At 34.2% G+C, this 22268-nt stretch overlaps 1 protein-coding gene across 1 annotated transcript in view; it reads right to left on the bottom strand.

The window, feature by feature from the left end:
* Positions 1–22268, bottom strand: part of Tmx4 (thioredoxin related transmembrane protein 4) — a 40326-nt gene that overhangs the window by 5737 nt on the left and 12321 nt on the right. Inside the window, exons 3-6 of the mRNA XM_076851541.2 lie at positions 16796–16841; positions 15042–15170; positions 12220–12265; positions 5116–5217 (exon numbers count right to left, since the gene is read on the bottom strand). Of these exons, the coding sequence (XP_076707656.2) occupies positions 5116–5217; positions 12220–12265; positions 15042–15170; positions 16796–16841 (323 nt within the window). The remainder of the gene's footprint in view (positions 1–5115; positions 5218–12219; positions 12266–15041; positions 15171–16795; positions 16842–22268) is intronic.

The following is a 22268-nucleotide window of genomic DNA, read 5'->3' as shown; positions in this document are numbered from 1 at the left end:
GTCTATATAAACAGACATTCTTAGACTAATAATTAATAGCTGATCAAAAGTCTTCAAAAAGATAAAGATATAATTAAGAATTTCCTCCTTTCAAATGTGACGTAATACAGGAAAATACCAATAATTTAGAACAAGGGCCGCAAAGTCAAAAGCCTACAGAGAATCTACTATAAATAGATGAGTGAAACAGGTATAAGAAAACAGGCTCTACAAGCCAAGTCTAAAATGGTCTCCTTAAAAACATTATTTTGAACAAACAAAACTACTATGTATTTGAGCTGCCTCACACTAATGGGTAACCCTCAATTGAGTGGAAGAACATTTCAGGGTCTGGAATTCTTAAGAATACCATTGAAATTTCTACAGACAAACTGTGAGAAAACTACTCAAAAATGTGAACTAAATCCTATTTGAGGCAGTGATGGATTAGTTTCATCTCTGACCTTGACTGAAGCATAAGCCATTTTCTATTGTAATAACTATGTCTTTTTCCTTGATGAACTCTAAGCTCCTTAAGGATAGGATCCATCTGCCATGGCCAGGGACCAGTAATGAGCCATACTGATGATACTAATGGCTACATCCAATAAGGCACCTGGTGCCAGAACAAATTGGGATCCACTCTCTTCGTATACAACTTTCCCTGCCCTTAAAGCACAACACGAACAGATCCAAGGATAAAGAAAGCTTCCCATTTAGACGGCTATACATTTCTTCTTGTATTTAATGCTTAGATTACAACTTCTTTTTGAATAATTGTCCAGTCTTTAAAAACAGGAATAGTGCTACATATACTAGTGTTTTACATGTGCTCTAAAATTTTAAATAAGTCAATTCATAGTCCTTTTGATTCAATTTTATAAGCATCAAATAAGTACTCTACTTTGTGTTCAGTATTACTACTAGGCATATATATTCATTTATTACTGTACTTGATATTTGGTTCATTAGGTTCAAGGTACCATGCATGTTAATATCTGGGGCGTGTGTTGCAAAGAGGAAAAAACTAAGTTTATGGAAAATAAGTCTCATACAAAGCACTCTGATACTTAAGAAATAAAGAGCTTACATCCAGATATGGAGTGGAGAAGGATCAAGGATGGAGGAAGCATTGAGCCAGGGCATAGAGTATAGAGTGGACAGCATGGGCAACATTCACTGCGTGGCTGCTCTAAGCTGCAGCCAGTGAGATTCCTGAGGCTCCTGGATCTCGATAAAGTCACAAGTGCCAGGTTCAGAAAACCCATAAAGTAAGGCAGTGCATTTCAGGAAGGCTTTGTGGGTTGGGAAACAACAAGCTCCAAGCCATTAAATCACCCTTACCAGCAAAGAGGAAGCATTTCCATGTGTTAGGACTGAGGTTAAGGATCTTACATTTTTAATGTGATATTCATATGTTTACTAGCTATTTTCAGGACATAATATCTCTTGTGACTTTTTTTCTTTCTTAATTTCACCAAGAAGGACAAAGTCCTAATATATTGCAAGTGAAGAAGAAATATCTTTCAGTGACAATACAAGCATTTCCAACAATGCCCACAAGGGAGAAACTTGCATTTATGATACTAGAGGGCAGGCTGGTCCTGGAGAAAAGACTCACAGGGGACCAATCCCACCTTTGTCTTTCTTGCATTAGCTGAATAACCTGAAGTTCCCTTAACTGCTTTCACTTGTGCTCAAAAGGACAGGTTTGAGCTAGCCTACCACCAAGGTCTGTTGTCTTCCTTCTCAGAAACTGGAGGAAATCCTCTCATCTTTTCATTAGATTCTTTCACTTCAAGGTCTAATTCTGGTCTAGAAAACCTTTCAGAAACAGTCTATAGGAGAATGGTACCTTTCTCTTCATCTTCTACAATGACCATAATAGATTTTGGCTTCTACCTAGATGCAGATAGCCATGCTCCAAAATGAAGAGGTGCACTGAAAGATGGAGTTTTTTCACAGTTATGACATTCATGATTCAAACACTGGGGACCTTCCTCTGTGGAAGGCCCCAGGGTAGACATTGGTTATCAGCATCTAGAAAAATAATCTACTTACGCACCAGAATTTGGATAGTGCCTATATATGGCAACAGAAATAGATATGGCAGAGGAGAAAGCAAGTCAGCCTCTTCTTTTTCCATGAATGAACTATCTGAACTGAAAAGCTTTTAGACCTAAGCTACTTGGATCATAGCCTGTGTTCTGCAGGGCTTTTCTGCTTCTCTAAAACTTTGCTGCCTTTCACCCTTCAGAGTCCAGTTACTGACAGCAGAATGTGATCCTGTCACAGTCATTTGATCTACAGACTATGAACTAAAGATCACTCCAATGTTAGTTAAAAATACAGAATATATACTTGATTATAAAACTGAACTCTTTATTTAATGTGAAAAATAACATTTTATAAAATACTTTTACCATTACCAGGCTCAATCAAGAAAACAAACAAAAATCAAATCAGCAGACTTGTTTTCATTTCCCATATTTTAAAACTGGGGTGTGGGGGGGAATAGTAAATACAATAGTCAAGCTAAATGAATAAATAATAGAGAACATTTCTTATGGAAAACATCTTGCCCTCCTAGCACTATGAAGACACACATAAAAGGAAGGAATGTCTCAAAAGTCATCAGAACCAAGTTCACATGTCTGCAAGCCTGGCCTTGACTTTTAGCCCCAGGTAATGGCAGAGGTGTCACAGAGTGCTGAAACTCACATCTGAAGCTCTGGCCTCTAATCCTGACTGTAAAAAGCATGTGAGTCACAAAGCCTCTGCTGGCTGCAGCTTCTCTGGGAAGGGGGGTGGTGAAATAGAGTATTTTAAAGGCTGTTTCCTTTGAGTACTCAGGCAATTCCTACTCTTCTATTTTGAGAAATCCTATACTCAGCAGTTTTATCTCAGATTTATTCTATCTGAACTACTCATGTTTACATCCTGGCTTCACAGCAGATGTGTCATTCCCCAGGGAATGTGGGCAACATGTGGGGCAGCTGCTTCTCTGGGCCATTCAGAGCCAGTCTCAGTGATTCTGTTGAGCAGCAGCAACCTTTTCCCTAGTGTGCTACATTCTCTCTGTGGCTAAGAGGTGAAAACAATTGAGAAATGCTTCTTCTATAATCCTAGAAGCTAGTGAAAAGGCCATTCTGGAATAGATGATTTCAAAAGAGATATAAGAATTCAGCTCTTTCAAATTGTACAACTAATTCCTAAAGATAAGATTTAAAACTACAAAAAAAATAAAGATTTCTGAAGGCAAAAATTCTACATACTTTAGAATTTTACAAAAACGTGATCTTAAAGATGTATTTACTATTTCTGATTAACAGATTATTTTGCTAAATAACATTATTTTCCCTTTTTATAAAGGCACAATAGAGTGTTTTCTTTATCACTTGAATCTTCTTTCTTCAAGTCAAGCCTCCAATAACCTTCCTAAAATGTTATTTCAATCTAAGTTTCAAAATGAACCTCATGCATAGGCAGGCCTGACTCAATTTCTTAGACTTAAAAGTAACCTCAAAGTCTAAAACTCTTTATGCTGAGAATTCTCACTGGTTTTCCAACAGGTTCACACTGGACCTACATTCCCTTTGTCTCCATCTCTGAATTACCCAGGACCTCATCCTGTTCCCCTACAAAAGCCTCACACTGCTAGAAAAATCTGACATTAAATAATACATGGGAGAAGCACAAACAGTTAATTCTACTTAAATCCAAAGTCAAATCCCTTTAAAACAGGGCAGTGGAGACATGTTAACTAGCAATACAATTAATATAACAGAATATAACACACCAGGGACCTAATTATTAATTTATTTAGGTTGCTAAATTTCATCCCTACCTCTAAAGTTAACACCAGTAGTAAATCTCAAAGATAAGCCATAATGTGAATACAGCATGCTCTTGGAAAAATAAGAACCAAGTGTCCTTCACTCCTTAGAGTTATTACTTTGTCAGACCAAGTTGGGACTTAGTATCAAGTCAATTGCTAAGCATTTAAGCTTATTAAAAAGAAATGTACACAATCTTACCTAAAAGTTTGTTCTTTAATATAAAACTTTTATAATCATCAATTATTCTCACCATGGAGTAGTTAACAGCTATGTAATTACCATACAGTAAAAAGGCTTTTCAGAACTTCTAAGAATTCAACAGGAAATCAAGTTGATCAAGGGCAGGTTAAAAGAAAGACAAAAATAATTAGTATCAAAGAGTAAAATATGCCAGGTGTGATGGTAAACATTTGTAATCCCAGCAGCTCAGGAGGTTGAGGAAGAAGGGTTGGGAGTTCAAAGCCAGCCTCAGCAAAAGCAAGGCAGTAAGCAATTCAGTGAGACCCTGACTCTAAATAAAGTACAAAACAGGGCTGGGGATGTGGCTCAGTGGTCAGTACCCCTGAGTTCAATCCCCAGTGCCCCCTTCAAAAAAAAAGTAAAATATGCCACACATTTATAGTTGCCTATATAATTAAATAATTTATGATTTCAACTTTCACCTAAAACACCTAGGGAGAAAATACTGAGATAATTACTGGATACTGACTTTCATGTCCAAGGAGAACATGGTGATTTACTCTGAATCTTTTTTTTTCCCCCACATTAATGACAGTGCTCTTTCATCCACATTATTTTACAAAATTCACCTCAGGAAAACCAAATATGTATAAGCAGTTGTATGTATAAACAGCTGGTCAGGAGCAGAGGTTCAATTGGAGGATATGAACAGAAAAAAAAAACAAACTTTGATCTAAGTAAGAAACAAATTCACAACTTTGGCCTTATCACCACCATAGTCTAATCAAGTAGGCAATGTGTAAAAACCATAGTCAACTCAGTTGTCTTGGAAACTATCAAGTCTGGGTCTCTGTTTCTTTGTTCACCAATGTTTATGTTCTGGGCAATACATATCTTCAGAATAGTTAAGGGATAGGACTAGGGAGCAATAATTTAATGAGCTTTCCATTATATCTCATATTACCCTTAAAAGTAACATTAAATAATCAAATGCTATTTAATTACTTGATTATACACAAAAAGAATGTTTTGTGTTTTTTTCTTTCTTAGTCCCCTTTGAGTTTTACAGGAAATCCACATTTCTTTAAAGAAGAAAAAATTTGGTTTTCTCTCTTACCAGACCCATAAGGAGGCCAAAAAGCAAAGTAGCAATGACAAAAAAGACATAAGAACACCAGGCAGGAATTCCAAGGGTCACTGTGAAATAGTTGTGAAGATGCTGCAAACAAAAGAAAAAAAAATTACTTGTAATGAGGACCAAAAAATATTTTAATCATCTTCTCTAACACCAACCTGCAAATTGTCTATCCATACATTTTCCCACAAAATGACCCCAAATATGTACCCAAATGACTCTTAATTGAGCAAGTCAAGTTTTTCAACATTGAAATACTCAGAGTAATTATAAAGGTTGTATCTAAAAAGAGTTATCTTTCCCTAGAGCTCTGGACCTGAACAGAACTCTAGTAAACTGTTTTGCTAGTCCTTTCTTTGATCATGATTGTTTTGTTTTGTTTTGGTCCCTCATATAAATAATTATATATATTCAGTATTTAATCATAACATGGCATCTTTTAAAAAAATGAAATTATTGGTCCTTTAGAAATTTTTATGTAAAGCAAAATGACTACAGAACCAACTGTTTAAAATTGTCTCCATATTTACTTTTTCAAATCAGACTTATTATTCTACCCCTTAACAACTTTATTAACTACTACAAGTAATAAAATGCAATACTGAACAGAAGAAATTTTTTTGATTAATTTATTTTAAGCAAATGAGATTTTATTAGTCTTTCAGTAGAGCATACATTATCTTATGCTTACTATTCTCTGGGACTCTAATGACAAATACTTGAAGAAACACAATCTTAGCTAGGAACTAGTTACCTACTAACTCACACAGGGTATAGACATGAACCTGCTCATTTAATGTCAAGGTCCACTTAGATGCGAAGTTGCAGAGCTAACGCTTCCCCATGGTAATTTAGTCATCTGTTTTGATCCTTACATTGCCATCAACTATAATCCAAGCAATTTCTAGACACAGGGTAAAATGGTTCCAAGTTATATAGATAAAATCAACAAGCAGAGATAATGATTAAATGATCTGCCTAGAACTGATAAAATAGATGAAAATGAATTCAGGTTTCTGTTTAATTTCATATTTCTCAAAATTTAAATCATTCCTATTGGTTTCCTAGTTTATTTTGGGCAATTTAATAATACATTTTACTCTGGCTTAATTCTGAATGAAAGACAAGCAAACAAAAAAGTTGGTTAAATGATCTCATATAATCTGATAGATCTAAATGAAGACTCAGCAAACATTTTAAGCACTAACACATGTAATCAAAGTATTCAATCAACACTTGTTGAATAAGGAAAAGATACCATATGCTTGAACTATTCACATGAAATATAAACAAACAATTTGTAAAGCTGCTATCTTTCTTCTGTTGATGGCACTTGTCATCAGTCTGTGCTTAGGACGATTGCTTATGAAGGGTAGTTTAAAACTCTTTCAATGTAAGTTCAAAAGGTATTATACATTTCCTACTTTAGAACATAATGTTTATTGAACAATTTATGCTTTTCTTGATGACTCAGTGCAATCAATACGATTAAGCTCTGAAATGTGCCAAAGAATTAAGATACTAATTAAGATACTAAAAGTCAATCTGCCTCCGTGCTGACTCGGGGATGCATTCTGGAACTTGTTTTGTGTCTTCTGATTTACTTCATTTATGTGATTGGAATAAAAAAACTGAAATTTTAGATGAATGTGTCTTATGCCCTTTCTGCAAAATAAATGATTGCAACTTTCAAGAAAATTTCTAACTTTTAGATTTTAGTAAGTTATTTGCTTTTGAATCATTGCATTCTGAGTCCAACATTTTTTAGCATTCTCAAAACATTATCTTATTGTAATGAGCTTCACTTCAATTCTTATACCAACCCACTCTTGAAGCGATTTGAGCTTCTAAAAGAAACTCTGCCATCTTGTGGTTTTTCAGGTAATTATTACTAAAGACATTAATCAAGTTATGTTTTCACAAACTGTAGATATGAATCTTTATCTGTTTACTTTGAGTTCATAACGGCTTTAGGGACCCTCTGTGAATGTTATAAGTCACAATATTAAGTACCTGGAGTTTTGCTTCAAGATCTGGATAGAACTATGATAAAATTGTTTTGCTCATTTTTTCTTCCATCATCAAAGATTTTTTTGGTTCCCCCTTGCCTATGTGTACATGTGTGCATGTGTGTATGTATGTGTGTCCAAAATAATAAGTGACTAACACTTATTTGATTTAATTTTAGATTTTCATGTTTGTTTCTTTAGCCATGTTTCTTTAAATACCAGTTTTCACTTGTGTAAAATCCTGGTCATTGTTCAATATTACATGTTCTCGTTATAAGGAAGTACCCTGATATTTACTGAAAATGCACTCAAATGTCACCTGATGGGTATGATAACCTATACCATTATATATTATATTATCTGACTTAGGGCTAATTTCCGGCTAAATATATAATTGAGTTGAGAAGACCAAATGAAAAACATCACTACAACAGAGTAAATGAGAACAGACCAATCAGTGGTCAGACTGGATTTAAGGAACCAGGCCAAGGTCCCCATGGTCAGAGGCAGAACCTTCCTTCCCCATGAAGGCCAGGACTCCCTCCAGAAGTCTAAATCATTACAGGTTGAATAAAATGCCACCCAGAGCATCCACCCATCCAAACCAATGTTTCACAGTCTCACTCAAAGCTGAATTGGCCCTGAAAAACAGAGAGTCTTTGGATTTAGAACTTGCCTGTATCACAGGATATATACTCTGAGGTCAAGGACAGGCTTGATCCCTCACACACACAGATCAGAATTGCCAAAATATTTTCCCTATGTGTGAGCAGGCAGGAAGGACTCCTCGGTGGTAATGGAGTACTCAATCCTCCTCCATGTTCTACCCCCAATATTTGCAATGAGACACAGACTTGCAATCTCTTGTAGAGTCCATGAAAGGAACCTCATGAATGGCACAGTCTCACTGTAACGTTATACAAAACATTCTAGACATTTTTATAAGAGAGGAAAAAACACAGTAAGATAAGAGACACTGCTATGTAAATCACAAGGGAATGTTTTCAAGTTCTTTTTAATTTTTTTTAGATGTTGATGGACCTTTATTTTATTCATTTATTTATATGTGGTGCTGAGAATCAAAACCAGTGCCTCCCACATGCTAGGCAAGCAGCACTACCATTGAGCCACAACCCCGGCCCTCAAGTTTTAAAATAGTATTATTCTCCAATATAAACATGCAAGACCTTTAATTCTCATCCTTGGATATTTATGAAACACTAAATTTTCTGTTATGATAATCTAATCAAATGAGAAGGTGATATTCATCAAACAGATTGTCCTCTCCAGGATGTAGCATGCCTTAGTTTAGCTAAAATTTGCCATGTCTATGCCCTTTCATAACAACAGTGACCTTTAGGAGATATAAGTTATATCCTATATTAGTTTTAGTAATTCACCAAATTTGATCAAACAATATTTTAAATACATTTAAACACTAAACATAGTTATCAAAAGTATGTATGTTGCACAAGTGCCACAGAATTGTGTTTTAAGTTTATAATTAATCTTGTTTAAAATAAACAAATAAAAAACAAAAAAGTATTCTTGTTGTCTATCACCAGAAGCGGAAAATAAAATAATAAAGACAGCAATGATGAATGATTATAACTACAAAAAGTAGTTATCAAATATAACATAAGTGCCAGATTCTATGCTAAACATTCAAAGAGTTCTGGTAAGAACAGTCTATGTCAGAGAAAGCAAACAGCTTCAGAAACATGAACACAAGGAGGAAAAAGATAGCTTGTGCTTTGAAAGGGAGAAGGATAGTGCCTCTGAAGCATGGTAGCCAATCATAAAGAGAGATAAGAAAACAAAGACTAGAACATCTCTGTCCACACATGTGCCATCAGACAAAAAAATCTCAGCCTGGGGAACCCTAGTCCTGACTATGAAACCAGAGCCAACGGCGGTGCTTCCTAAAATGCAGTCTTCTTCACATCACCTTCATGACATTCACCTCACCCTATACTGCTTTGAGAGTATTAACATTGCATTAAGTTGAATCATTTTAAGTTTTAATAAAAGTTTAAAAAGTTTTTTATATTGCTACTGCCTTAGAAAATCAGAGTCAATTCTGGACTTTGAAGGTGTCTGAGAAACTTTTCAAGTTGTTCACCTCCTAGACTTCATTGACTCCTTTTATGAGTGAATCATGTGGAATGTCAAGACAATCCATGAGGACAGGATTACTTCTATGAGTTTATACAAAGATATCTAGTATACAGGTGAATGCCCTCATAATTGGATTAAAAAGACAATTTGAATTTGGTGATGGAGAGAACACTGATGATCATTTACTCTTAGCCACATTGTGGTACAAATTACCAATCAAAAATTCCTAGGGTTCCACTGGCCATGGTGGAGTATGCCTATAGTCCTAGCAGCTCAGCAGGCTAAAGCAGGAAGATCGCAGGTTCAAAGCTAGCAACTTAATGAGCTATAAGCAAACTAGTGAATCCCTGTCTCAAAATTAAAAAAATGTAAAAAGTTGGGGATGTGACTCAGCGGTTAATTGCCCTGGGATTCAATCCTTGTCACAAAAAAATAAATAAATAAAAATCCTAGGGTTCAAGGTAACTGCAAAAAGGCTATTCAAGCGACTGCCCTACTTAAGGGTTCACTTCAAATAAGAACATAGGGGAGGCTGATGCAAAATGAAAAAGGACAAATGCAAACCAAATAAAATCTCTTGAGTTCATAGGAATTCAGCTAAGTGGGTATCACAATACCAGGCAACCCTAGAATCCTAAGGTCCAGTTTTTAACTCCAAAATGTCAGACAAGCAAGTTGACTTCACTCCTAAAACAGAAATTCAAGGACTTTAAGGAATCACTAGTTTAGTAGGATCTGATGTTCTAGATATTGACATTTTTTTCCATTGTTTTTTTTTTCATTACAGAAAAATTAGAGAGTACAGAAAAAACAGGTCTTTAAAATCAGCCAGAATTCCAGTATTAGAGAATATCATTGTCATGAATCTATTTGATCTGTGTAGGCATTTTTCTATGTAAGTGATACATAATGTTTTGCTATCTCTCCCCCCAATTAATAAGTTGCATCTTTCTTTTCAGAAAAATTTACTTCTAACAGCTAGCCAAGCAGGAAAGTTGACTGCTGAGGAAAAATTGACTTCTATTTGTATACATATCCACAAAATCTCAGTAAGATAAAAGACTATAGACAGACATCACCAATCTTGCTTATCTAGCTTTAGTCACATTACTTTTTTCTTGCTTACATGTTTTTATCTTCTTTCTCTGAGACTTTCCACACTTTGTTTTAGCCTCACCCATGATCTCTCTGTCTCTCCCTCCCACACCACGTGCTGTGCTTCTTCTGTTCATTGTTAATACTACAGTTTTACTTCTGTTCATTGTTAATACTACAGTTTTATTTTATCTAGACATAAGTTAAAAACAGATGACATTCCAGACAATTATATATTTGACCCTAACAAGAGACTCCTGGGCAAAAGAAAAAGTCAGATAACTAAGCAGGCAGGACAGTCAGCTAAGACTGCTAAGTAAGGCCGACAAAGCCAGACTATGCCAAGATTTGGAAATGGGGACCAGAAAGACCTGATGGGACATCAAGGACTAGGCCCCATCAGGCCAAATATCATACATCTTGTAAATAAGAAGTCAAGAGCTAGTAGAATGTACTAACTATATATCTTCCCTGATATAGTCTTTGAAAGTAAAACTCTTCTCTAACATCAATGAAAGTCATGATTTTTTCTCAACCTGGAGGATAAATTCACCTATTAATTTTTACATCATAGGTTCTGTGCTAAGATCTTGCTCTCAGTGCTGTCCGGTAACCAACAAACCTACAAGGCTCAGATACCTATTAGACTATATGATAATCAACCTTTAATGTCAATATACTGCAAAAGGCAAAATCCCTTATTCTCAATTTTCGGATTGCAATTCACAGTTCTCAGCTCTTGACTAAACTTTGCACCAATGTTAATAAATCAATAGAAGGAAAACTTATGAAACTTAAAACTATTTAAAGGAAAAATACTAATTATTGTTGAATATGATTTTAAAACTGTCAAAAAAAGAAAAACAGTTAAAGTTTAACCAAAAAGACTGAATCCAAATCTCTGATTAGCTTCTTGTAAAAAAAACAAAACAAAACAAAAACCCCATGAAATAGATATCTATCTAACAAGGCAGAATATATAACTAAGAAACTGGTATATGAAAGGTTGTTTTTAAATTTCCCTCACTATATATCAATGTGTATAAGAAACAGAGTCTTCTTGAGTTCTTTAAATGTTAGGTTTCAAATATGATACCATGACCTATGATCACTGTTTAGAAAAAAACATAAACAAGAATTCATGTCTGAAGAATTTTTTAAGTATTTTGAGCTATAATTAATTCCAGAGCACTTTCATTCAATCTTTGAATTTAGCCTCCTGTACAGAAAAGGGAAACAAAAGGTCAGAGACATAGCCAAGGTCATATAATGGTTCAACATTTTAACCTGAACAACAGTACACTGAAATGACTAAGTGAAATTTTATAATTACATACAGCAAAGGTCCACAAACAATAAAAAGGTCAGATAAGACATATTTTAGGCTCATGAACCACAACTCCTTGTCAGTAACATCTACTCAACTCTACCACTATCATATAAAAGCAGTCATAGATAATGAATACTGAATGAAAATGGCTGTGTTCAAATAATGTTTTATTTACAAAAATAGTGGCCTACCCATAGGCTATCATTTGGTGACCTTTGAGATATACTAATACCTTCATACTTAGATAATCTGATCTGTAGGGAGATTTCTCAATGAGAAAATTAAAATACTATATATGAAATAAAATGATATAAGCCCTTTTGCCTTGATAAGAATTTTAATTTCCAATCCAAAAAAAAAGATATGACTTAGAAAAAGTAGCGACAAATCCCTGATCAAATTATGCCCTTGTAAACACAATTTGTATAACTTAAGGAGAAAAGCAGAATTTTCCTTTTGCCTAAAAACTACACATTTATTCTTAAGAACCTCTCTGCAAATATAATTGTGATGGTTTTACTTAAGATTACTCACCCAAATCTTGCCAGAGATGCTAAAAAGACCAGCCATTCCAGACATCCTTAAAAAACAAAGAGAGAAGAGAACAACTGATCATGTATACTAAGAAGAAAAAGAAGAAAAAAAAACGCTCAGCCCAGAACTACCCTTTACTGATCTCACTACACATTGTTCTCTTTCTTGGACTGACTTCTATTCTTACACAGTTTACAATCTGTGGTCGTCATTTGAATCTGCCTGAGGTAAATAATTCCAATTTCTTGGCTTTTTCTCCCTTCATTGTATATGTCTGGCAAAAATCCCAAACATAAACATCTGAATGTCTCTGGGGAAAGATTACATGTACAGATGAATCCCAGCCTAAGTGAATACTCAGTTTCTCCTAGTCTTAGGGCATTTTTTAAAGACTCTGGGATAATAGCTCATTTCCTCTTCCCTCTCTTTAAACCTTACATGTATCCCCACTCCTAAAATATTCATTGCTAACAAACATCTTGAAATCAGAAGCCATTATGTGATCTCTTGTATCTTTCTACCACCAAATCTAAGTCTGGTGTATACCTGCATCTACCTTCTCATTTCAATAAGAAATTCTATCTTCCCTACTAAGGTCCAATTACTCTTGTGCCTTAGTTCTTTTCACTTTGTCCTATTAATGACTTGGTTCTTTCTGTAATCCCTTCTTCCTGTGTTACTCCATCTCTGTGGGCCACCTCTTCCTCAGCATGCATATATATTTCCTCCCATCTTTTAAAAAGAGCAACCCTGGACCTCTAGTGTTCCTTCAGTTTCACAGATGAATTTTTCCAAAGAATAGTGCTCACTATTTCTTCTGCATCATATCTTAACATTCAAACCTACCTCTTACTTGTAAAGTTAATATTACTTGATTTCACACTGCTTCATTCTATGTCCATGTCACCATTTGATCTTCCTTAATCTCTTGGTAACAGGGACACAAGTAACTACTCCTTCCTTCTTGAGTACCTGTTATCTGGAAAATGGTACACTCCATTTTCCTTCCTGCCTCTCTGTATTCATTTTCAGTTTTCTTTTGCTGACTTATTCTCTATGCAAATTCTTAATTTGGAAATAGTTCGGGGATCAATACTAATCAATCCTATTTCTTTCTAGGTGTTTTTTTCCCTTCTGAGACTTTAAACACCATGTAGGCGTGTCCTAGATGGACACCTCTATTTGTGTTCCTGAAATCATGGAGACCCATTTCCATGTAACCAATTTAACAGCTCTACAAAGTCTATATCTCAAATTCAATAAGTCCAACACAGAGTCATTGATCTTCTCTTGCCTAAATAAATATTACCAAGATTCATCTGCTACTCAAACGTGTAACCCAGTTTTCACTTGTGAATTCTCCCTCTTTTCACCTTGCCAAGTCTACCTTCAAAACATACTTTAAATCCATTCATTTCTCCTTCTCCACCACTGTCACTCTCCTACAAGCTATCATCTCAAAGATGGACACTATGACATACTTCTAACTAGACTCTGATCATTCATTCATTTGTCACTGCATGGACTGATAACTTACAAGTTTGACCCTAGGGTCACAGGCTCTACAGGATCTAGCTTCAGCCTGCCTCTTACTTGTGAAGTTAATGTTACTCTTCTCCCTTGCACCATGATCCAATCTGGCCACCACTTTGCTCCACATGTACATCAAGGTGTTTCCCAAACTGGGGCTTATGTTCATGCCATACTTGTTGCTGGGAATAGTCTTCCCCTGCTCTTTACCTGGGCTAGTCCTTCTCCCTCAGATCTCACACTTCAAGTTCTTCCCTCCAAGCAATTCCTCCGAAACCCTCCTTTCTAAATTAATAGGCCCAGAACCCTACAGTTTTTACTTATCTTAGTAAAGTACAGTTTTGTTTGTTTGGTAGGTTGGTTTTTGTTTTGCAGTGCTGCGGACTGAACCAACTATGCTATTTTTGTTTATCCAGATTATGACTCTTGATATCCCCAGTTTTTTCTAATCTTACTCACTTTGAGTTACCTAAAAATAATAGAGGGATCATGTCTGTCTCATTCACTGATAAATACCTAGCACCCTGAAAAAAACATCTGGCATAAAATTAAGGCTTAATTATTTGTAGAAGAAAAGCTAGAGGTAAGCTGCTTTTAGGGTAAGTTATATGTTTCCTGAACATTAATATAGAGGCCACTAGATGATTTATTCCTGAAATATTATACCATTTGTTCCTACATTAATAGGGAAATTATGCCTGCATGTTAAAATAAAATTAATTATAAATATGTCTATTCGAAATTAAAACCAACTATGGAAAAGATTACCATGATCTGGCCTTATCTTTCTTGCCAAGTATTATAAAGTTTATGATCATGGCCAAAAGTTTTTGCCACTAATATTCTGCCAGGCAATTAAAAACCACATACACTTTATTTTCACATAAGACACAACAAATAATTTATTCCTTTATAAATTATTTCCTGAATTACTATAATTCAGGAAAGAACTGCTCCTCCATCTTACCAATAATATAAAAGAAAAAGAAAGAAAAACACCTGGCATTCAATATGATATTTTATAAAGAGAAAGTGGTCAACAGGCAAAAGCTGGAGGGGAGGCTTTCTGTATCCCACAGAAATCTGGCTACTCAGTTCCCAACAGAATAAAATCTACCTGAAATACAAGTGGATCATAAAATCAGAAACCCTCCATGAGCCAATTATGGGCATATGTATGTGATATGAGTAACAGAAGTGAATATGAAGAAAAATGTGGGCTTTTAAGCAGAGTAACTTGATACCTAGTATTTTGTTTTTAATACTTTATCATTAAAAAATTTAAAAATTACGTTAGAGAAGCTGGAGATTTCCAGCCAGTCAGAGGTTCAACTGACTGCCATTTCTTCTCTAAGATGTAATTCTGTAGGTCTTCAAAGATTCCTGGACCACGGTAACGGCGGAATATTCCATCCTTTGCACTACAGATTATAAGAACAAGTAGAATAGAAATAAATCAAAATATAACCGGTTATAGATCATAAAAATCAAAATAACTATGGCTATACGAAATTCTAAAACTGAAAGCATTTAACATTTTGAAACTTCAAGCAAAGTTCTCGACAGTGTTTAATTTGCGAAATTATTTTTCATTACTTTTGCTAGAATTATTTTAATTTTTCTGTCCTAAAAGCAAAATAGCCATTATCATTAGATTTAAAAAACTGTATCCACATTTCCAAACTTATGGCATTCAGTCCATCCCCTGGGAATCAACAAGAACAAAAAAAAAAAACTCACAATCGCCTTCAGTCTTCCCTCCTTCTTACCTTCTTACCATGGTCAAGTCAGCAGGGCAAGTGTCTGCATTTACCATTTTCTTCTTTTCTTTACTCATTCACTACTCAGGGAGACTGTTGTGAGGGAGGGTCCTACTCCTACAACTCCACTGAACCTGATTGGGGTTCTCCAATGACTCGTAAATGCCGCGACAATGGAAAACTTTTCTGACATTTTTCTTTCACATGATATTGACACTGTTGACTACTGGACACTCCTTCCTTCTTCCTTTAGCTTGACATTTTTGTTTTTTGAGGGGAGGGTTGTGCCAGGGATCCAACCTATGGCCTTGTGCATGCTAGGTAATTGCTCCATTAATGAGGCACATTCCCAGTTCATTTAGCCTGAATTCCTACTACTCTGACCATCCCTTCTCAGTTTCCTCAATCACTGTCTTCCTTGGCAGATGTCCTATTGGTTAACCCCAGGCTCTACCCTTCACCTGCTTCACATCTCATTGTATATGTTCTCCCTACATATATTTCAATTGATATTACCCAAGCCCAAGGAATCCCCAACATGTATTTCCAGTCTAATCTTTCTTCATAATTCTAATCCTGACATCAAACTGCCACTGGAACTTCTCCATTTGTAATCAAAATAAGCACTTAACACTATATTCTCCATTCTGGTCTCTACTTTCCAAATCTCATTTTATTTTAAGGGCTTCTGATTTTGTAGGCCAGAAATAGCACATGATAGTTTTAAATGACCTGATGGTAGTCATCACAGACTGTTCCTTCCTTGGATAATAAGTCACCAAACCCCAATAATCTCATCTATAAGAACCTCTGAAATCCATTCTTTCCTTTCTCTTTCCCCTGCTACTGAGTCTCTCTAGCCTCATCACCCAGCATGATCCAACTGTACCTGTGGGCCAGCTATAGAGAAACAGTTAAAATTCTCAGAAGGTGTCTCATTTCTCTGAGCTTATTTATGCTATTTCCTTTATCTGGGAAGATTTTCTTCACCTTGTTGGTTTAATTCATATCTACGTACCCATTAAGAGTTATCACACCTTTATATCATCAGAAAATCTTCTCTGACCCCTACTTATACCTTTTCCCCATCTGATATTAGGTTCTCTTTCTCCACAGCACTTCAGGCAACCTGATCTTTTGACATCTATCATTCAGAGCAATGTAGGCTTTCCTCTCCTCAAACACTCTGCTAAACTAGTGGTAGTCATGAAAAACTCCTCAGAATATCTGGTATATACTGGCTAATTTATAATCTTTGCAAGACCAGAAAAATTATTTCTACTTACTGAAAAAATGCAGGGAGAGTGGTGACAAAGAAACGGCCACTCAAACCTATAAGAAGCGTAAACAGAAAGGGTTATAAGTCAAATTCAGAGTAAACGAGCAATTTAAGTACTAAGAAAAAGTTTCCTCAAACTTACCTTTATAATTTAAAAATAATTAAAATTTTTGAATCACATTTATTATTTCTTTTTTGACTTAAAGAAACATTATTTTTACATATTTTGATTACATAACACTTTATAGTGACATACAATTTGCTTATCCTCCATGTGTACGCTGGAATTTCCTAGCTGTGTGCCATTTGGGAATATAGAGAGGTTGAAAAGATACCTATAAAGTCATACAATCTTAAATACTAACTTCCCTATTTATTAATTTTATGGCTTTAGATCAATTATTTCACTTTTCTCTTTTTTATTGGTTCTTTTTAGTTTTACATGACAATAGAATATACTTTGTTCTAAGCATGAAATATAATTTGTTCTAATTCAGTCCCCTTCCCCTCCTTTCCTCCTACCCCCAATTCCATTCCCAATACTCAAGTGATCTTTCTGTTCTTTACTTATAGTTTTTTTTTTTTTATTAGTGTCTTGTAGATATACTTGATGGTGAGATTTACTGTGGTATATTCATATATGTACCTTTCTAAGTCTCAGTCACTTGCTCCATAAAATGGGTATATTAAAACCTAATTGAGCCAGGCACAATGGGATATACCTACAAACCCAGTGGTTCAAGAGGCTGAGGCAGGAGAATCGTAAGTTCAAAGCTAGCCTCAGTAACTTACCAAAGCTCTAAGCAACTTAGCAAAACTCTGTCTCAAAATAAAAACTAAAAAGGGCTGGGGATGTGGCTCAGGGGTTAATCATCCCTGGGTTAATTTCCCAGTATCAAAAAAATGAAATGAAATAAAATAAACCTAAATGAATTATTCTGAAGTTAGATTACATCAAGGATGTTAACAGCTTAGTCTGGTGCCTGATAAAAAGTGAGGAACTCAATAAATCACAGGTAATATTATTATCAGTTATCAATTTAAAAAGAAGAGTAAAGAATATGAACTATATAAGATCACATATAATCTTTGTACATTTATAAAATTCCCAAGTACTATAAAAGGAACGTGTGTGTGCGCGCACACACACATATAGGTATATATACACACATATTACACATATATCTCATATAGATACATACACACATATATCATACACACACATATACACATGTATGTATGTATATTTATCTATGCATGTACATATATACATATATGTATATATTTATGTATACATACATATATATGTATAAAGCATGGTTTATATAAACCATGCTTTTCCAATTTGTCTTACCAAACATTACTGAACACTCAATACAAATCAAATGCTATACTACATATATATAAAGGCAAAGATTATAAAACCCTTAGTAACTCCAACAAATATTCACTAAGAACCTTATTTGTTCCAGAAACTATGATGATTGTTCAAGACAAAGAGAGAACTTTGCTCTCATAGAGCTTTCAATCTGGAGGCAAAGGAAAAGAATTTAAGCAAATAGTCAAAATCATGATTATAAACAGAGATAGATGATGTTGAGAAAAAGGGGCATAAAACAAAATATTAATGAGACTAGAAGTAGAGAACAGATCCCTGCCCTTCAAATGTTTATAAAAATGATATTTTATAAATAAATTATATTAATGAAGGCATCAAAAATGAGTAAAGAGAAGGAATGCAAAAGAACCCAGCATATAAAATTAACAGAGACATCATTCTAACATTTCTCAAGACTTCTACCTTTCCCACTCAAGAATAATCCAAACAAAATGAAATAACTATTAAAATAAACTTGCTCAAATTTTAGATCTTGAAAGTCACCTGAACTTTGAAATACTGAAGTTACAACATGAGAGATTTACTGTTAACTCATTTTATAAATTAAATCTATATTCAACATAATACTTTATTGATTAACAATAAGTCTTCTTAAAGGATGATTCTCTATTTCTTCTCATAACAGAATAAATGGACTCTAATAAAACTCTTAAGAAAACAGCACTTGAGGGTGTAAAAATCAATGTCACAAAAAGAAACATTTACTACAAAAATTTTTCACTCTACCCTTTTTTAAAAAATTGTTTTGTCAGCTATAAATATGCAAGTGACCCAAGGCGAGGTCAAATGAGGATTTTATTTTGACAAGCACTTCTGAGGGCATTTTCACCTCTGACGTTACTTGGAATTCCACCAGAATGAAGAGCAAGGATACCTCTGCTGTACTAAACTTTCAACTCTAAATTGCCATGTGGAAATGTATTGGTATTTCTAAGTATTTAAAAATTATTACATGCTTTAATTTAAAATAATTACAAACAGTGTCATGTTTTACTTCTTTCCTAGCTATTAATTCTTATACCTATCCTGAAATTTTATCTGAGATTTATAGTATTGGGGAAACACATTTTTCTTACATGGTTTTTTAGTTGGAATAGAAAATAAACAGTATCTCATTTATTCTTAAAGTTTTTTATTTAGATTTTGTCAGAATAAATGGAATTTCTAATAAAAGTTATATATCACTGCAATTTTCTTAACCTGCTTTTAAAGTTCTTTATATATGTTTAGTCATCATCAGCTATAGCAATAAATAAGTAAATGCATAAGAGTACAAAAGTTTTGTTAAATATTTATTTACACAATACAGAAAATATTTCCAATTTCAGAAGCCAGCATACCTGCAATTTAATCTCACTTCTGCCTTTTTAATCTGGGGTAGATAATTTTAATTCTTTTATATTTATTTTTTGTTGTAGTTGAACACAATACCTTTTTATTTTATTCATTTATTTTTATGTGGTGCTGAGGATCGATTATTTTATGTGGTGCTCAGGGTCTCACACATGTGAGGTAAGTGCTCTACCGCTGAGCCACCCCCAGCCAGATAATTTTAAATTCTCTGGGCTTCAGTTTTTTTCTTATACATAGGCACCATATTTTCTATCAATTAGTATTTAGTATTAAATGATTTTATATTTATATTTTAAAAGCATGTAGAATTCAGTACCTGATATATGATAAATACTAATAATTGCTAGCTCTGATATTTTATATTTAAATCTCTAATTAAATAAGATGATGTGATAGGCACAAACTAATTTTGTCTGCAGTTCTTTGTAAACTGCACATTATTTTGGAAAATATAAATTATGTCCATACAAATAAATGTATCCATGAAAATAAATGAGTATAAAGAAAATAAGAAAATGAAACAAGTAACAGTCTCTAAAATTTTCCTGCATTTTTCTGGTTCAGGCTAGAGGGTTATACTAAAACACTTGTTGCCAAAATTGCTAGATTAAAATGTAGGAAAATTTTATGGCTCTTGATATGAACTGCTGATTTGTTTTCTGTAACCACTGTATCAATTTACAAGGCCATAAAATGATACATTTAAAATAAAGACTACTGCTAATAAATAGTACCATTTCAAGACTGCTTTCATTTATACTTCTTTGTCAATACATGTGTGGAATATTAAGAATAGGATTGCAGCATAATAGAACTGTAGATATGAGTTCAGTTTATTCTAGAATAATATATCATCAGTGAGGATGAATTCAGTAAAACCAACAACAAAATCTAGAAGAGCCAAAGTCATCTTTGAAGTGTGACACACTACTAAAACCCTTGCAGATGTGACACCATAGGAAATCCATGCCAGTGTTCCAAACATCTTCTAACCTTTTATACTGATGCTATAAAGCAGCAAGAGACATCTTTTCATTATCTGCAAAATTAAAATATGAGCACTCTGAAGTTGGGACTTCAGAATTTAAAACCAGTAAGCCAAGTGTGAATTTTGCAAAGAATTAGAACAGCATGGCAGCAGCCATTTCCAGGAGCACATGATAATGCACTGCAGCAAGCTGCAAAAAGCATGTGGATTCTGAAATTCAGAGTCTGACCAACACTCCCAAAATTTCGGTGTGACTTTTCTATTGTAAGGGTGGCTTCTACTTTAAAGTAAAGACTATATAGCACAATGTATAAAGGGTATAAATCCAGAATACACAAAGTTTTAAATTTCTTATCAGAAAACACATAAAGATTAAAAACTTAGAGGAAAAAAATTATACTGGTATGCAAAAACACATGCATTATGGTCAGTACTGAGAAAACTAATAGCTTTTGTTCTACTTTTTATTAGCTGTGATATCTTAGTCATGTTACTAAACCTCCTGAGGCTCAGTTTTCTGAGTAAGATGGAGAATTATTATAAAGCTAAAATGCGTATACCTAACACAGTTACAAACAAAAGTAAAGGCTTATTAAATTCTAGTTATCACTAAAGAAAGTGAAGGAAAACAGCAACTAAAAAAAAGTAGGACTAACCTAATCTTTGAGATTGAAATAATGTTGCCAATTATAGTAGAATACAAAGTTGTTATATTATAAAATTTAAAATATAACACTAACTGAAATACAGCAAACTAAACTGACTTCTGCTGCATTAAATTGTGGTTTAAGAACAATGTTTATTCTTAGTTGAGGTAGGGTCTGGTTTCCTTCTAATCCAGTGACATAGCCATCACCCATGGGTGATGTATGAGCAGCTACTGTTTTTCTATCCCTGTCAACTAAGCTCATCTGTATGGAACAAAAGGTTCAAGTACATACTCATTTAATTCAATTTCAAAAAGAGAACCCAACTGAAATATCACCCTATCTATGCAATATTAAACAGCCAATGTAATGTAACTTAGAATCTAAAGCTTGTCCTTTCCTTGAATTCTACATCTCAGCTATAAAAACACAATATGTTTATAATGTCTGTTTTCATAATTGTGAAATATCTTTTATTTAGAATACATAAAGGAGAAGAATCATGGGCATGACCAATGCATTTTCTTATGTATGAACACTTAAAATATTGTTGCTTTCCTGATTATAAATTGTACTCTTAGAGAAAAATGAAATTACTACTGACTAACATGCCTGTGGCAAGTCAGTCTTGATGAAAGAATATGCAAATGAAGCTCTATAACCAAATAGAAATTTGCATAGAAAAATATCCAGTAGAAAATACAACAGACACTAGTATTGCTGTATGTATAAACATGGCTATATAACCAATATGATCCTGCAATCTGTACATGTGGAAAAATGAGAATTCAGACCCCATTTGAATCAAATGTATGATATGTCAAGATTATTGTATTGTCTTGAGCAACTAATAAAAAAAAAAAAGAAAAAAGAAAAATATCCAGTATCCAGTAGAGTGCTCAACTTCGGGAAAAGTAATCAATAACATTTCAATGGTTTTCCATTACTCATTCAGGATAATAAATTTTGTAAAAATAAATAGTAAAATTGTTTCTAGGCATAGGGACAAGCTGCCACATAGGTTTGCCTGAGAGTTGGTACCAGGTTAGATGCATGCTTGCGCCCTCTCTCCCCTCACCCCTCTCCTCTACCT

Source organism: Callospermophilus lateralis, chromosome 3, assembly GCF_048772815.1.
Source record: "Callospermophilus lateralis isolate mCalLat2 chromosome 3, mCalLat2.hap1, whole genome shotgun sequence".
Lineage (NCBI taxonomy): Eukaryota > Metazoa > Chordata > Mammalia > Rodentia > Sciuridae > Callospermophilus > Callospermophilus lateralis.
The sequence above is the reverse complement of the archived record's forward strand: the minus strand, read 5'-3'. Positions and strand labels throughout refer to the sequence as shown.